This window comes from Xyrauchen texanus, chromosome 39 (assembly GCF_025860055.1).
Source record: "Xyrauchen texanus isolate HMW12.3.18 chromosome 39, RBS_HiC_50CHRs, whole genome shotgun sequence".
Taxonomy (NCBI): domain Eukaryota; kingdom Metazoa; phylum Chordata; class Actinopteri; order Cypriniformes; family Catostomidae; genus Xyrauchen; species Xyrauchen texanus.
The window spans coordinates 3479854-3497600 of NC_068314.1; the positions used below are offsets into that span (position 1 = coordinate 3479854).

Here is a 17747-nt window from a genome sequence, read left to right on the forward strand (position 1 = left end):
GACACCATCACTCAAATCTTATTCTGTCTAAGCGGCCTACAAACGGAAGAAAGTGCATTAATAATCTGAATGTAGCGAGAAAAATTAAAAGGACTTTTAAAAGCGCAAGACTTTGAATTATGCGCTTTAGATTTGTGTGGCACGGGGATCAGCATATCAGATGTGGTCACATCTGCAAGGGTTATTAGATGACTAATGTGAGTTTGGTAATGAAAGCGTCATATTTGAAGTATAAAGTCAGATTTTGGTCTGTATAAATGGATCACACATGTATTCCTCTGTAGCTTCTTTAAATCCTTTTGATAAACACTGTGTGTTCTCTGCTTTTAGGAAAAAACAGGACCATACTGTAAGTGGCTTTATAGCTTTTATTTTGTCTACACAAAATCAAGGTGAGGTGTGTGAATTTATTCCAAATTAGATACTTTTCTAGTATCCCAGTTAAATATGCAGAGATAACTATACTATAACAAAGTAACCCATTTGCAAGGGGACACATTTTTGCAATTCCTTTTGGCGTCACAAAATTACAGCTTTTTCTAAACTGAGATGCCGCAGCAGAATAGAAATGTAAATTAAAGCCATACTGCAAGAATAAAATAAAACACACTTCTGTATACATACATAATAGACGATATCTGAAAGATCTTTGAGCCTTAAACCTGAAGCAGCACATGGGACACTTTGCTCTCTAGTCCTAACAGTACTATCTGTATAAGGCTTATTTCCACGATTCACTAAAATCATGAATGCAGTGTTAATCTCACAATGGGGGAGTTTAATCCCTCTTCAGATGCCCTGACCCCATCAAATGCAGCTATATCTATATCTTACATTAGCCACTGATTGCTTTCCACGTAAGCTCTAGACACAACAGATGCAGATTCTGCATATATATGCATTGTTATGGGTTCATGGAATTTTCCAGGTTCAAAAGAGTTAAGCCCTATGAACGGCATCTGTGACGTGGTGTTGATTACAACAGACAATAATTTTGACTAATACCTCACATTTACAGTAATGCATTACAATGAAGGCTAATAGGGTAAGTTAAAAAGGGCAAGGGTTAAAAAGCAAAATGCAAAGATTGTTTTTTGACAACATTTACAAAATTATTGTATTAGTATTGCGATTTCTTTTCTTGGAGAATGAACTTCTTTTTTCATTTTGCGTTACAGACGAAATTTCTGTTTGTTCCATGTAAACTTAGACAGGGTTAGTAAGTGATTTTATTACACAGCGTTGTGGAATACTCAATTCTGATTGGCCAATGGCGCCATCTAGTTGTCTGATATCTCTGAGTAACAACCGCACATCTGGGTATTGCAAGTCAACATATTGCTATCGCACAATAAACCCTGACAGGGTGATTAGGACCGCGACGAGAATCCTCTTGTATCTTGGGTTTATTTTGCGATAACAACCGGCTGACTGTACATTATCCTGCTTATTACAATTGTTCTGGACTGAAAACATTATTTTTAAAAAGCTAGTAACCAGTTAATAATGTTATTTTTTCATTCCAATTATTTTTCATGAAACCAAAGAGCAAAGGTTTTTCATGGCCCCCATAGCACGAGAAATTGTAGGCAACCACAATCGCAGCTGTGATATTTGATAGGCTATATTTATATATTAAAGCTGAAGTATGTAATTTCTGTGACACTATCGCCACCAAACGGAATTTCAAAAATAAATGTTGTTTTCAAAGCAGCTTTCTGAATGCCCCCCCGCCTGCCATTGGCCAAACAAGAGATAGTCCCGCCCCCAACTCACGCCATTGGTTGAGTGAAGTTGTTGAAGCAGGTCTAAGAGGGTCGCTCAAAACAAACAGACATTTTTAAATCGCCACAGAAAGACAGTGTTAACATTTTCAAGAAAATGTACCTATGAATGGCTGGTCTCTGCATATTAAGCTATAAGAAAGTATTTAAGTACTATTTTATTGTATATTAATTAGACATTATTTCAAAATTGGATGCCTATTTTGGGCTTGTTTTTCCAGACCTGGTCACATTTCTTTGTGAGATTTGGCAACACAGTAGTTGGTATATCACCCACGCTTTTGTGTAGGCTACTCTCATTTGAAACAGAACATAATAAATTTAGCATTTGGCAAGCAGGCCACAGTATGCCGGAGCCAGAATGGGAAAAAAAAAAATCCCTGATTTGAACATTTATCTCAATGCATTGCCATAGGCTTCCATTGTAACTACATTAGTGTAAACATCAGTCTGCAATAAAGTTTATTGTATCCGCTAATCGACATAATGCAACAAATGCAGTCCATAGAGCTTAACTTGTACTCATCCAAGAACGTTCCTTTAAGCAAAGCAACAAGTAAAACAATGACTCCCTGTGTTTAGTAAAGGCCAGACTAAGAGCGGTACAGAAGTACAGAAATGGGTCAGAGGGGGTTACTTTACATTAATAGGATTTTACGCAGGGGGGCTTATATTGTCGCTATGTTATATTTCTGAGAAATAGTCTGCCAGCAGATTAAATGAGTTTATGGTGATATTACGGCTGTCTGCATAAAAAAACAAAAAAACAAAAGAGATTTCACGAAAACGCATTATGTTGTCTAAGAGCATGATTATCATTTTTGAGTTATGCATGTATGGCAGTCAGTGGGTATTCAACACCCATCTATTTCTCTCCAGTGTGAACGTATGCATCCTTAGAGAGATTCTGCGAAAGATAAAATATTTTGAAACAGTGAATAATGTGTCTGAGATCCACAAAACATCATTATCATGTAAATGAGAAGCTGCCAGTCAGTGTGAGAAAAAACCCAAGAAAGTTTAAAAAACCTTTCTTGGTGCAAGTAAACACATACAAACAAGACGATGTAAACGTTTGAACACACCAACTCATTCTTTATTATATACAACTGTAAGTTTTAGTCCTCTAATCTGATTGGACAAGCGGCATTCCAAGAGTGCTGATATCTAGAATAACATCACTGGGATGCTTAAAATATTAAACTATTGATTTAAAGTTGTTGATTATAAGTATAGAATCAATATACAGTATTTAAAGTAATCGCACAACATTTATTATACAAATATATAATAGTAGTGCACTGATCAGGAAATTAGAGGCCGATACCGATCTCCGATTTTTTAACACTAAGATTTTTATTTCCTTTGCCACACTTTTGCAACTTACCGGTATATTGTGCAGTTATATGTTTATGCCCCACAATGTAAAATTATTGTAACACTTTCCAAAAAAGGTTCTGTGGCAGGGCGGAGGGCGGGGCCGGGTCGTGATTCTACACACCCGGTCCCTTATCAGGCTAATCAAGGCTCCAAGAGGGATAAAGGCCGACTGCGGAGGATGGTGCGGGAGAGAGATCGTTTACGGACATGTCCGTCATGTGTGTGTTACGGGCATGTACATGGACATATGTTTTTAGAAAAACCATTAGCTCTAGATTTTGTATTTATTTTTGCTAGTTTACTAAGTGCTACTGGTTACAAATCAAAAAGGGAAATGGAAAATGCACACAGCTGTCATGCACCGGTCTCAGGAGGTTAAAGATCCACATTGTAAAGTCATAAGGATGGAGGACTGTGTGACGCGCTGTCACTCCTAGACATGAAACAAAGTTCTTTACAGTGTTTTGGCTGTGTGCTCTAGACTGCAAGTATTTTATTAATAAAAAGGGTCACAATGGCTACAATTTCCCTGGAAGTTACAATTTTGTTCTTTTAAACACATGGGATGTGCGCCTTTATTCGCACATTGTTTGTGCGATATTATATATATTTTTTTTATTTATGCAGAAATTAAATTTGCAACTTGGAAAGAAAACATAGCTAATGATTATTATTACCATATCTAAAATGTTTCATATTAGTAAAGTCAACTATGAAGCAATGCAAATGGTGGTATGGGAATTATGTGGTGCCCAAAAATATGAAACAATTTAAAACTTTATAGTCACCACCTTTTGTCTAGATTCCAGCTCTTCACACTGTTCATTCGCTCAAGCAACTTCATGAGTTGCATCCTGAGATACTTCTTAAACAATATTGATGTAGATCACATGTATGACACTTTTTGGCTGCTTTTCCTTCAATTTCCACTCCCACAAAAAAGAAAAAGAAAAGGACTGATCATGAGAAACACACAGGAGTGTCCAAACGTTTGTGGTCACTACATAAATAGCTCAACCTCCAAGGCTCATTATTACAGACCACAGAATTCTACCAGCTTTAAAAACTATAATTATATCTATTGATTTCTCAGACAATAACAGACAATAGACAAAGGTGAATGCATAACAAAGGTTGACGTGACTAAACTAGACAAACTTAGGTGGAACTGGTGAGTAGCAATGACAAAATGGGCAGCTTACTGATAAGAATTCGGTTTCAGAAGTAAAAATCACATTATATAATGCATAAAACGTTCAAGACCTGCCATGAGTTATGAGGTTGTTAAACAATGGTATATGCTTCTGTTGAAGCCATCAGTCCACGTTATTTCAACTTCAATTAGTTTAATTTAAAAATTGAGATGAATTCCTGGAGAAGAACTACATTACCCATGATCCTGAAAGGGAAAATCCACCAACGAGAAACGAGCTATGCAGTAATCGCCCACTCCCATGATGCACTGCGAGTGACGCAATCAAATTGGTCCCCCTACACTCTCAAACTAATATATTTGTATATATCTATACTTATAATCAACAAATGTATATTAATGGTTTTATATTTTCCCGTCATTTTTAATTCAATTATGTCATTCGCAATGCTTCATGGGATTGTAGTTATAGTATTTTTAAACGATTATTTATATGTATATATATATTTGAAGTAAAAGAATATTCTGTAATATTCTGGGTGGACCTGGGTATAATTTTGCTGGGCCCAGGACCATTCCGGCCCAACTTTGGCAAAACCACTGGTTGTGATTCACCTCGGCACCGGTGTTTGGTTCATGGCTTAGAACCCTTTAAATCTTCTTTTTATGAAGACCATATGGAGAAAATGATTAGGAAAAATACTTCTGAAACCTAGGCTGATTGTCACAAGTGGGTAGAAGTTGTGCTCCATAGCATTCTTTTTTTTTTTTGGCCCAGTTCTTGCTTTGACAACAACCATTGTACCCTAAATTGACCCACAAAGCTCTCACAAACCCAAGGCGAATGAATTAGCCCATCATTTTTCATTTTCAGAGGATGAGCAAGATATTGAGTGAGATGGGGTGGGAAATGGAAAAGAAATAAGTAACATAATCCATGCGAGGATCAAAAGGCTTGGATTGGATTATTTTCTATTGCATCACAGGCCTGAAAGACCTATTAGATCAAAGGCTGAGATTTTTGGGAGGAGAATGATATCTGAATGCATTATTGAAGCACGGGGGATGGCAGCGAGATGATGAAGGTGGATCTGGTGACATAACTACGTGATGGGGACCAAGGCACGCTCCGTGACTGTGAAACCCAAACCTGAGCTGCATTGTGTGCCCGCGTTTGTTTGGATTCAAAGCATAGGAGGAACTATAAAGGCAATCTGGAAACAGGATCAGCCCATGGCTGATAGTAATTACTTGCTGTCTACACGATTAATAATTTAACGTAATTTCAGATCCAGCACTTTCCAGAGGAACTAAATGGCACTCAGTCAAGCTGTCAGGCAGTACAGGATTTACTGTGCTTGTATTGACACAACAGGGCAAAATACTCAGCTCAGCCAAAGTGTAAATCCCCAAATTAATGGTTTGAAAAGACCCCTCAGATATCTGCGATTCTGTAAAAATATTGGCTGGTGCAATGTTCATGAATCATGTTTGTGGAGATACCCCGCTCATTAGAGACTGGGGTGAACTCCAAGAACAGTGCGTTGTATGTCATTTGTGTTGTTGCACCTTTACTGCAGGTCTGGCAGGGCTAACAGGTTTACAGTATGTGATAATTCATAGGAATATTCCAGGTTCAATAAAAGTTGAGCACAATCAACAGCATTTGTGGCATAATGCTGATTACCACAAAAGTTCATTTTGACTCTTAAAAAATTTGTGGGCTACAGTGAGGCACTTACAATGGAAGTGAATGGGGCCAATTTTTGGAGGGTTTAAAGGCAGAAATGTGGAGCTTATAAGTTTATAAAAACACTTAAATTTATTCTTCTGTCAAAACTAATGTATTATATGCTGTAAAGTTGTTCAAGTTGTCATAATTACAATCGTTTTAGGGTTTAAGGCGTTACGTTGTCATGGCAACGAATTTGGATGTAAATTGGATATAACTTTAAACAGAAAAGCTTAGTAAGAAATGTTATCGCACTAAAATCATGTTAACACTGTCGATTGAGCTTAACATGTATTAAAACCTGAATCTTCCTTTAAGGAAACTGGTGGTAAAATTAAGTGGATGCAGTCGCCGCAAAATGTATTTAGACACTTAAAGGTACACTCAGTATTTTTTTCCTCATTTAAAAAGTTTTACTCCTAATGAAATGCATAGTAAGTTTGACAAATATGTAAAAATGAATTACAACTCACATGAGATGAGGACTGTAGTCATATCAGTAACCTTATAAAAGCTGTTTTATTCTATATGGAGAGGGTCTTCTTATGGGGGCTGCCATGTTAGGATCACATGACCAGCTGAATACTTCCTTAATCTTAGTAACTGCCCTGTTATTGGAGACTTTTACTCTTGGATTAAATTAATCATGGCTGACAGTGAATAGTGCATTGACATCTGTAACTAAAAATTATTGATTTTGAATTTTGCTGATTCCACACCGCTACGTGTAACCGCAAGTCCAAAACGACAAAAACAATAAAAGTTACTGAGTGCACCTTTAAGCCACACTGAAAAAAATGTCAATGTCATTGCATTTCAAAACAAAATATCAAAGAAACTGTCTTTTATTTTAAGGAAAGTTACAACAATCACACTTTTCAAGCTAAACATTTTGTCTTAAAGCTTGTTAGGATTTTTCTGTGATAAATGAAATAGAGTAAAATAGTATTTGGACACTTTGTGGTTATTAAAAGTGGAACATGTCCATAGTTAATATGATAAACTACACCCATGGTAATTCTGCAAGGATACTAGTGTTACCAACAGTCCTGTATTAGCCGGGACGTCCAGAATTTTGAGAAAGATATAGCTGCAGGTTCCAAAAAGGGGTGGAACCTCTAAACTGACATTAAAGATATAGGGAGCCCCTTACCTAACCCTTTCCCTAACCTTAACCATCAGTGGAAGTGACGCCCCCTTTTGATGTTGGCGCAACCACCTTTTGGAGTAACCACGCCCCTTCTGGAGTAACCCCGCCTTGTTTTGTAGATTCCCCCATTTGGAGATCTCCGGCCTGCAGCTGTACCTACTTGTGGAATTTTTGCCAAGATGAAGATGTCCCGCATTGAAGTGGTGAATCACTCGAGTGGCTGTAAATAGTTCTAAATTGTAGTCTTTTAAAAAATTTTGAACATGATTTTACCAAGACATTTGATAATAAAACACAATAACATAAAATACGATAATCCATTTTCAATGGGAGCGGCAAAGTTGAGCAGAGTTTATTTTTATGCAAATAAGCATTGACACAATGTGGCGACTTCCTGAATTGCCGTTAATCTAAAAAGTAGATGGTTATCGTGTTATTTGGAATGATAAACATTGTCAAGAGTCATGCGTGATCACAAAACGCTGCACAAACACTGTTTTTTGAGAAACATATATACAATGAAAACTAGTAATATACGCCTGAGCCAAGCTCGATGCTAATGATGTCAGTGCAATGACTGAGCAGCATTTTTTGCTTGTTTTATTGTCCACCATCAAAATTGTAAACCTAATCGCTTGGCGAAAATACACACTATCTGTTTGTCCAGCCAATCGAAGACGACAAGATTGGATAATGGAAAACCTGATTGTTGATTGTTTGCTCTTGATCGAACAAACAGATGATCCCGCCCCGAATTCATGTCACTGGTTGGACGGACTGCTCAAAGAAACAGCTATTTTTATATCTGCACAGACACACAGTGTGTTCAGACTGTACGACTGGCTTACTTATAGTTGTCTCTGAAATAGGAGAAAGTGTTAATACTTCAGCGTAAATACTTAAGAGCTTGTTCAGATCCCAACCCTAAGTACTGTATAAGAAATAGTAAAAGGAATGCTTGCCTTAGCATGCGCTATTAACTTAAACGCTACAGCAGCAGTGGTCAAAATAACCGTAATTACATTCGATCGGCCTTTTGTCAATCCAAGCAGCAATCAGACGGGAGAGCTGTAACAGGAATAACCATGTATTTTATTAATCAGACATTTGTTGGGCGACTCTCAGAGGTCCTCCATCACGGCAGCAAGTGCAATCAGGCCGTACGTCTGCAGGCTAAAGTTTCTGTTTGTGTTGGTCGCTGTTAAGCAGATGCGAAGGGCCATCTGGGGCCACGAGAGGCACAATACTGCCTGGCCAGGTGGGCAAGCAGTGAGGAAAGCCGATTGTATGCTGCAGGGGTGATAACATACACATACTTATAGAATGACATGAGTAATCAACACAGAAGAAAGCTGAGATTAAAAACGACCTGATCATACCCCATGACAGAGAATAACGTATTCAGTAACAGTGGAGAAAAAATGGTTGTATTCTCCTGCACCTAATGTTTAACCTAATGTCATTCTGACTTTGTGCTTTAGAGTACAAAGTGCTTGTATTAAGTATTATTATAAAGCGCAGACTGTTCCATCTGGACTGTCAAAAATCTAATCATATTTTATAATGTGTTTTTTAATCTATTATGTCCAATCTGTTTGTTATTCAATCACAAACACAAAATAATGCTTTAGTGGTTATCGCAACATGTTGACTAAAGGGTGATTTTCACACAAACACACACACACAAAATAACACATGAAAAGAGTTTCTCTGGATGTTGCGATTTGAGTCGTCATGAATGACGGCTGACAAAGTTGAGCTTTACATTTAGCAAATGAGCACTGAAACCGTGTGGTATGACGTGAGGTGACAAAACGAAAAAACTCCCATTATAATCAGATAAGTCATCTACACTACAAGCAAAAAAGTCTGGCAATGCCACTCGCTCTCAGTGCTGACGGAGTGTAACGGTGCGTTCACATTGCCAATTAGCAAATCGTCGGCGACCATGTTAGCACTCCACTGTCTGCACTGTACATTTACTATTCCCATTGTTTTCAATGATGACTCTCATTACCGTATGCATTCGTTTTTTACTGTATTAAAGTTATTTGTTATGTGAAATCTTTATCTGGACCTCCCAAGGTTTTCGTGGAGGATGCAACACTTGAACATGACCTTCCGATGGAAATGTTGACAAATCGGACTGGCGGATCTCAGACTCCCACTGAATTCTTAACACATGTTGGTGGTGGCGTAAGCAGCTTAACCAGTTAACCTGACCCCAGTCGCCTGGCCATGCTCGCAACCTGTGCACTGCAAAGCCTCGATATATTATCTCTCTTACGGCTTCCTGTGGTTTTAAATGACTGCTTTTCAATGTGTGTTAAAGAGTGTTTCAGTGTGTTCCAGAGAGAGAAAGGGAAAAATGAAACCCAACTGGCTTTCCGAATAAAAGAAGTGGTGAGTGGAAATGCTGCACTCGTCTGTTTTGGACAGATGAATGGAGTTCTTCGAGTGATGACAAGCTAAGCACACACTCCTGCTTTGACCTCTGTGACGGGTTGGGACAGTGTATGGGCGTCCCATTGGTCGGACACAAAGAGGAAGATTAGAAAGAGCAGAATGGAATGCCAATAAAAGGACTCGGTTAACGCCCCCCTTATGTAACGCTAGATGCTTGAAGAGAGCAAGGAATCATGGGCTAAATTGATATTGATGAACATTCTCTACCTCTATGACATGTTTTGATATCAGTTAAACATGCACAACTAACTCCTTAGAGTTCAAATCTAAAGCTTTCAATATTGTTTTGTCACCAGCAGAATGTTTTGACATGATAACACTACCTTCATGCAAAGATTAAGTGAGGCATCAAAGGTTGCATGACATTCTTTGTCTGTTTAAGTCAATTACCTTTTGATTTGATCTCTTCCAATGAAAATCTTGAATCTATCCAGTGCACAAACACATTCCAAGACAGATGCGCATCCAGAAAGAAACAATGAGATGGTCTATGGATTCCCATTATCACTCTTAGTCCATTTAACGATCCATAAACATGTAGATTAAGTATTTGAACAATGAGTCATTTCAGCATCGAATACCTGTTTAGTTGCTAATCCATGACAGATACAAGACATTAATAAGAAAATAAAGCACTTTAATGTTTAAGAATTCTTTCGTAACACAGCAGAGAAATAAAATCGGAGAAATGTAGTATAGTTGTATGTAGTGTCTTTGAGAGAAAAATCTGAGCTGGGATTACAAACATCAAAAGTCATCAAGTAAAGCCGGTTGCACACTGTAAATTGTTTTGTTATCAGAAACACATTTTTGGAATTGTAAAAAGGTTTTACGTTGTTTTTACATCGTAGGGCATAATTGAGTCTATGATCGCTTAGTGTGACATGCTGACTGATGAACAATTAATTGCCATTCAATACATTTTAGCCATCAACAAAGTTGTTATGAAGCGACTGCTCCTGTGACGTCTATTAAAGAACCAAAAAAAGAGAAAATGTTCTGTTAAAATGTTGATACTGGCTCATCATATGACATGAAAAATAAACATCTTGTTAATTAAAAATGAGCAGCCAACAAATTGCAGAACAATGACAGACGTTGGACTGCTTTGGGACTATTTGTTTTGTAAAAAGGTCTATATAATTGAATTTATTTAAACTCCAGAAACTTACATGTCTCTTTTTCCAGGCAAAACAGTGCCAACATTAGCACAAACGTTAGCACAGTATATCTTAGAGTATTGCATAAATGGCAGTTCATGTCGCACAGTATGCCTTGGCTTTTAAGATCTCATTGGGATTATATCGAGCAATCTGAGAAACAACATTTTTAAAGGACAAAAAAGTGTGCACCCAGCTTACAAGGCTTATTGGGACATTTCATTCCAGCCTAGAATCTATTCATACCAACACTGTATCCTATGGAAAACATAAGAAAGATGTCCAGCAACATGTCACTCAGTACATGTACATGCACAGTTATAATTGAGCTACAACTTGCACAGTTTTCATCCGTCTGTCAAAGTATATGTGGCACAATGCGTAATCGAATACTTCAGCTGAGCATGTGCCAGAAATACACGTCATGTGTCACCTCTGTCTTTCAGAGTGCACACAAAACGCAGAGGCCAATTGTGGTCCGATTAAAGTGTATTGCTGGATGACAACTAGCTACAATTGCAATATCTAGGTCTGTTAGATAAACTTCTCAAAAATACGACTGAACTATTATGTGGTGAACTATTGATTTAGTCTAACTGAAATCGACCTTTAAAGCGCATGTAAAAATATTGACTCAGGGAGAAACACTTGAGTAACCATCTTGGTATGCAAAAGCTCATATTCAGAAGAGTGATGACAAACATGAGGCATATTATATCTCAATGGGAACACCTTTCCAGGGGCAGAACATTGTTTTTGTAAATTACTGCATTGGGATTTAAAGATAGGCATTTAAAAGGTTTGACAATTTGACACAACAGCTGAGGGCACCATTTACGCTTGTATGATAAGTTACATTAAAAGCTTATTGGGCAGCAAATTGCAAAATGTTCATATATACTGCAGTGATCTTGTCTATATATATATATACAGTACAAAACACAGTATGCATAATATATACATTATATTTTCAAATAATTTTAAAATCAAAATATAAGTTGCACAAAACACATTGTAAACAGATTGATTTGGGCAGTAAAAGCAGTCTGTTGTAGTCTCTGTGCTTTCCAGTGTCATATGTTTGAAATTTCCATTGTGTTCCTGTCCAATGTTTCATGGTTCAGTTTTAAAGGAATCTCAACGTCCAACCGTTTCTTTTTAGGCTTTCTCATCTTCTTGCAGCAAATGTACGTAACCAATGACAAGACTGTAAGAAACAGTCCCAGGCAGGTAGCCGTCAGAGCGAGCAGTACGACATGGTACTCGCTGCATGGAATTGGCACTCGATCACCCTCCCTCGGTTTCTTGATGGGAGGGACTTCATCCTCAATTTCTGCCACCCTGGGCAACAGACTCTGAATGTGGGATTCATTGCTCACCGTCTCGTTCACAAAAAGGTTGACCAGGACTGTAGAGTACAGCTCTGGTTGACCATGATCCCTGACTTTGACCCAAAGACTGTAGAGGCCTCGGTTGCTCAGGGATTTCTTCAGGGTAATGTTTCCAGTGTACGGGTCAATGTCAAATGAGCCTGGCTCTCCATCTGTTCTCTTGATGATGCTGTATGCAATAACAGCATTCATTCCCGTGTCCCGGTCCACGGCGTAGACTTCCGTTATAGATGTTCCTGGTAGCGTGCTGGGAAGCACCAGCATGTAAGACTGGTTGGACTGGGGGAAAAGAACAGTTGGAGGGTTGTCATTGACGTCCAGGAGGAGAATGGTCACCATGGTGACACAAGAAAGGGCGGGTTCACCTCCGTCAACGGCCTCAATCCAGACATAGTATGTCCCCTGCTGCTCCCTGTCTAGAGGCGTCTTTGCCCTTAATGCTCCTCGTCCTGTGTCAATCACAAAGATGTCACTTCCATTGATGATGGACAGCGCCACCCAGCCATTTTCCCCTTCATCTGCATCCGTCACAGTAAGCACCCCGATTTCCCCGAAATCTGGAAAGTTTTCCGGGACAAAGAAAGTGAAATCCTTGTTGATGAAGCGAGGACTGTTGTCATTACGATCTTGCACAGTGATTATCACAGTGGCGATTGACTCCTTTCTTGGCGTTCCACGGTCCACGGCTCGCACCATGAATCGGTAGGTTTCCTTTTCCTCTCGGTCAAGAGAGGTGGACACGGTCAAGACTCCGGTCAACCTGTTCAGGAGGAAAATGGTGGGAGCGTCGGCACCAAGTTGGTAATACACCTCGCCCCTGCTGTCGCTATCCGCATCAGTTGCCTGAAGTTGGGTGAGGAACGTATTTGGAGGGTTGTTCTCATCCACTGTAATTTCGAAGAGGGATTTCTTGAAAACTGGAGCATTGTCATTAACGTCCAATACATGGACCTTTACAATGGTCTTAACTACTAATCCATGAGAGTTATGAACCACTACAATCAGTTCATAATTCTGTTTCTGCTCATAATCTAGTAGTTCAGTGGTCTCAAGCAAATACTCGTTCTTGAAACGCTCATAGGGTACAAGCCGGAATGGACCGGTACCCTCTAAACGACACTCTACTTTCTGTCGTGGGTCAGTGTTTTTGATGGTAAAAAATGCGATTGGGGAAAACGGTGGCTCTGACTCGCTTAGATTGACAACACCATCCTTTTCTAACGCAATATAGCGTGGTATAACTGCTGGTGGGCCAAAGAGCTCTTTGATAACATGAACAGAAACTGTCACAACTTCTGGAATACATGTTGGCCCATTGGCGAGTACGATTAGCTTGAAGAGCTTTCCAGTGTTGTTGTCTATTTTTCCCTCTAGCTTAATTACCCCTGTGATTCTATCCAAACGAAACAGGTTCCTGCTTTCTTGGGTGACACGTTCGCTAAAGGTATATGTTATCAGGGCATTGGCCCCCTCATCTGGGTCATAGGCTTGGAGACGTGTCAGCTGGGTACCTTTTGTAGCATTCCCATAAAGCGTAACATTTACTTGCGACTCTGTGAACTTAGGGCAGTTGTCATTGACGTCCGTGATAATAATCCTCAGAGTTGCAGTGCCCAGGAGTGGCGGAGAGCCCCCGTCCTCCGCTATGATGTCAGTTACATACTCCGATTGTGTTTCTCTATCAAGAGACTCTGTAATGATGAGGAAGGGTGTCAGTTCACCCCCTTCATTCTCCTCAACATCTAGAGTGAAAACTCCATAGTCATTTATAAGCCAATAAGTCTGAACGCCGTAAATCCCGATGTCAGGATCAACCGCGGACTGCTCCACCGCAAACCTGGCGTTAACCGGTGCATTCTCTGGCACAGATAGTCTGATTTCATCTATGGGGAAATGTGGATGGTTGTCATTGATATCTTCTATGACGATTCTGATCTTAACTAACTGAAAGTACTGTTGGGGAAGGATCAGCACATCCAGGAAGATTGTGCAGCCCTGACCTTCATGGGAGTTTTCACACAGAGCCTCTCTGTCGATCTCCACGGCAGATGTGAACAGCTCCCCTGATGTGTTATTCAAATTCACATACTGCTGGCTTGCCATCTTTTGTTCCAGATTGAAGGAACGTGGGGGCTCTACTGTCAGATCCAAGTTTAAATCTTTACCGATAGCCCCTATGAGCTTCCCTTTAGGTAAACCTTCTTTTATCTTATAAATGAGGTGACTGAAATTTGATGAGCAGGAGAGGGGGCTGGTGTAAAGAAGGAGAGTGACCAAACCCTGAAATAAACAGAAAATTATACATTTAATAAGAATCATCATACAAATATCATAATTTATAATCAAAAAGCATATATAGACAAATGTAGCCACCATGAAAGGTGCATATATACATGATGTATTCAATATATCAAAAGCAGTTAGGTTTAACACGTATGGTCAAACTGGATCTACATCTACATACCTTTCAATCTAACCTAACTTATATGCCATAAGATATATTACAAAAATATACCATGGAAGCAATTTCTTAAACATAACCACCTGCAGTTATTACATTTATTTATTTATTTTGAGAGTGGTGGTTAAATGGAGTTTACAGAAAAATAATTAACTCATTATTAGTCACCTCATGTGGTTCCAAACCTCTACATGACATTTTCTTCTGTGGAACACAAAATGAGGTGTTAAGCATAATGACATGCCTCAGTCACCATTCATTTCCATTGTATGGAAACAAAACGCAATGACAGTAAATGGTGCCAGAGGCTAACGTTTTGCCTAGAATCTCATTTTGTATTCCACAGAAGAAAGAAAGTCATAAAGTCAAGTTTGAAATAACAACACGAGGATGAGTAAATGATGACATAATTTTGAGGTGTCAGTTTAAAATCTGGATTGGAATATGGGAATAATAATACCTGAAGCATCTACAGTTTTTTGGGAGAAACTAACATTGTGAATTCTGTAATTGTGAGGGACTGCAACTGGGCCAGCAAAAGCATATTAACACGTTTACTATAATAATTTCCTATATATTTAATACAGACGTTAATATATTATTGAAAATATTAATAAATATATGACATAATGTATATAGCCTATAAATACGTTTGTGATAAATACATTTTAAGTATTTTAACTGAATCAACTAATGATGTGCTTTGGATTGCATCAGTTAATAATGTTTCTTAATGTTCATAATGAAAATGATTATAGTAGACAAATATTTTACCATTGTTAAGAGTATTTGATATCATGATAAACAGATTACTCTTTCAGAGTCAAATAAACTTACCCAGAACTCTCGTTTTCTGTAAAGGCAGGTTGTCCGTTTAGTGTTGCACATGTTTCCCGTTCAGTTTTGGCGTCCCAGGGAACGGGAGCGGGACGAGTCTACAGCAGCAGCCGCATTCTGAGCGCGCAGAGCGGCTGAGCTCTCACTCTCTCACTGCCCCATCCACAATTGACGCGCCACAGTCATTCATCTGACAGACACGCCGCGGACACGCCCAACATGCTTTGCGCAGCCAATCAGCGTTCACGCAAAAGGGAGGCGGGCTATCCTAATGAACATGTCTGTCTCATGAACATGAGCTGAGTATAATTTGTCATACTGTGTTTCATGAAATTGTCCTGTCCGATATCAGCGTAATAAGTGTTATTGTACTTAATTATAATAATTAAAAATAAATAAATAAATACAATTTAAATTTTTTATTCCTGAAAAAAATATATTAAATATTTAGCTTTTCAGAGTATGATAAAAAATATTAAGAACAAAAAACAAATAAATTTATGCCAAATATTAAACATATATTATATTTAAAAAATAAACGATTATGTACAATAATAATAATTAATAATTTGTATTATTATTAATAATAATAATATAAAAAATGTATGGGTTTTACAGATTAAAAAGTTAATGTTGTAATTTAGGTTTATCAGAGCAGTGATTTGATCTCTTTAAAGCACCAGAACATATGGGTTTTTCATTCTTAATAAGGTGCTGCAATGACATGAAGGTGTAAATCCCTTTTTGGTTCTAACTGGGAACTTTATTCTGATTAGTTGACCCAACTATGTAACTTTTTATAAGTGGAATATTAGACTGCATAGATTTCTGTATAGATTAACACAATGTCAACAAAATAATAACTTCTAGATGGAAATTAGGAAAAAGAGAGAGAGAGAGATACACTTGAGATTACATTAATCCTTATTTACATAAAACTCACAGACTCTGATAGAAAATATTACTCACTGAAAAACAAGCTCACTCTCTCTGTCGTACTCTTTGAACCAGACACGCTTATTTACTGCATCTATTTATCCAGAGAGAAAATAAATTGTTATTGATGCATAATAAAAACCTACAACCCTAGATTAAATTAGGATAACCCTTTTATTTAAAGATATTTTTGGGTTAATTTTGTATGATAAACACCTTTGGTACTGTGTTGGGTTGCCACTTGATGAAGTTCCATGTAAAATCTTTGTCCTGAAGCAAAACCAGTTGAGATCCAGAGCATCACATCACTGCTAATGAATGTGTGTGGATTAGTGAGTTGATAAGAATGAGTCGGGAGATCCATCAGCGTAACCTTCACCAAATCAACTTCTCTTAATCTGAGCTCGTTTTAACCAAAGCAACATATGCTGAACAATTGGGAACATATTGTCCATCTGACTTAAGCGTGGGAGATCTACACACAAAGTAACAGCACACAAAACATGTACTCTGTCCTAGAGATGATGTTCTCTTGACCCTTAAATGAACGTGTCTTTCACCAAACATTATGACATACTCGGGTCTGTAGTGACCCGGCAGGTGAATCAATCACAAATGGATCTACAAAATGTCCAGATAGTGTCAAAACATTTTCATTAATTGAATATATTCTGATGTTTTATTTTTCATATTTTGAAGACATGATGCAGCGAATGTTAGAACGGGATTAAATACATCCACACTGACATTTCCTGAGACTCAACTGTCTGTCAAACACATATTGAGCTAGACATTACACATAAACTACACATAGGTTACATATTTGTATTTTCTCAAAAATATATAAATTTAAAATATCATAAATTATTCTTTATTTAAAACATGAACCTATTCACTTTTGGTAATTAAGCAGTTATAAATGCATCCATATATTTGTTGTTTTGTTACACTTTTCAGAAGAGAAATGTTGAGGAATACTAAAGAGGTGTGGGCACAACTCCAAAAATGGATGTGGTACAGGGGTGGAATGAGGTCCTGGGACTCTAAAGACAGAGGTATGCATTAAAGGGTTAAACAGTAAACAAAATCCCCACATAATTTTATCTCTGTAGTGATTTAACTCCAACCAATGGAAGTCTCAAAACAGCTTTGCATCACATGATGAGAACACGATTCTTTAACCCTGAAGTGTCATTTTTATATGTTAAAAATACGTTAGTCTATTCCAGCTTAATATAGAGACAACTACATTGAAAATTAGTCATTTTTGTTAAATTACCCTAAAAAGTGTTTGTTC

General features: G+C 38.0%; 1 protein-coding gene across 1 annotated transcript; it reads right to left on the reverse strand.

Annotated features, from left to right (window-relative positions):
- Positions 1-10303: 10303 nt before the first annotated feature.
- LOC127632790 (protocadherin-20) lies at positions 10304-15667 on the reverse strand. The gene is made up of 2 exons (XM_052111563.1): positions 15515-15667; positions 10304-14496 (listed from the first exon to the last, which is right to left on the reverse strand). Exons 1-2 carry the CDS (start codon positions 15563-15565, stop codon positions 11899-11901), a joined length of 2649 nt encoding a protein of 882 aa, XP_051967523.1. The 5' UTR covers positions 15566-15667; the 3' UTR covers positions 10304-11898.
- Between the last annotated feature and the right edge of the window lie 2080 nt (positions 15668-17747).

What these genes read in the sequence shown, in the direction of transcription:
- LOC127632790 (XM_052111563.1), bottom strand. Translation starts at nt 15,565, where the DNA reads ATGTGCAACACTAAACGGACAACCTGCCTTTACAGAAAACGAGAGTTC. An exon ending in ACAGAAAACGAGAGTTCTGG is followed by an intron (nt 14,497 to 15,514) that starts GTAAGTTTATTT and finishes TGTTTATTTCAG; the next exon opens with GGTTTGGTCACTCTCCTTCT.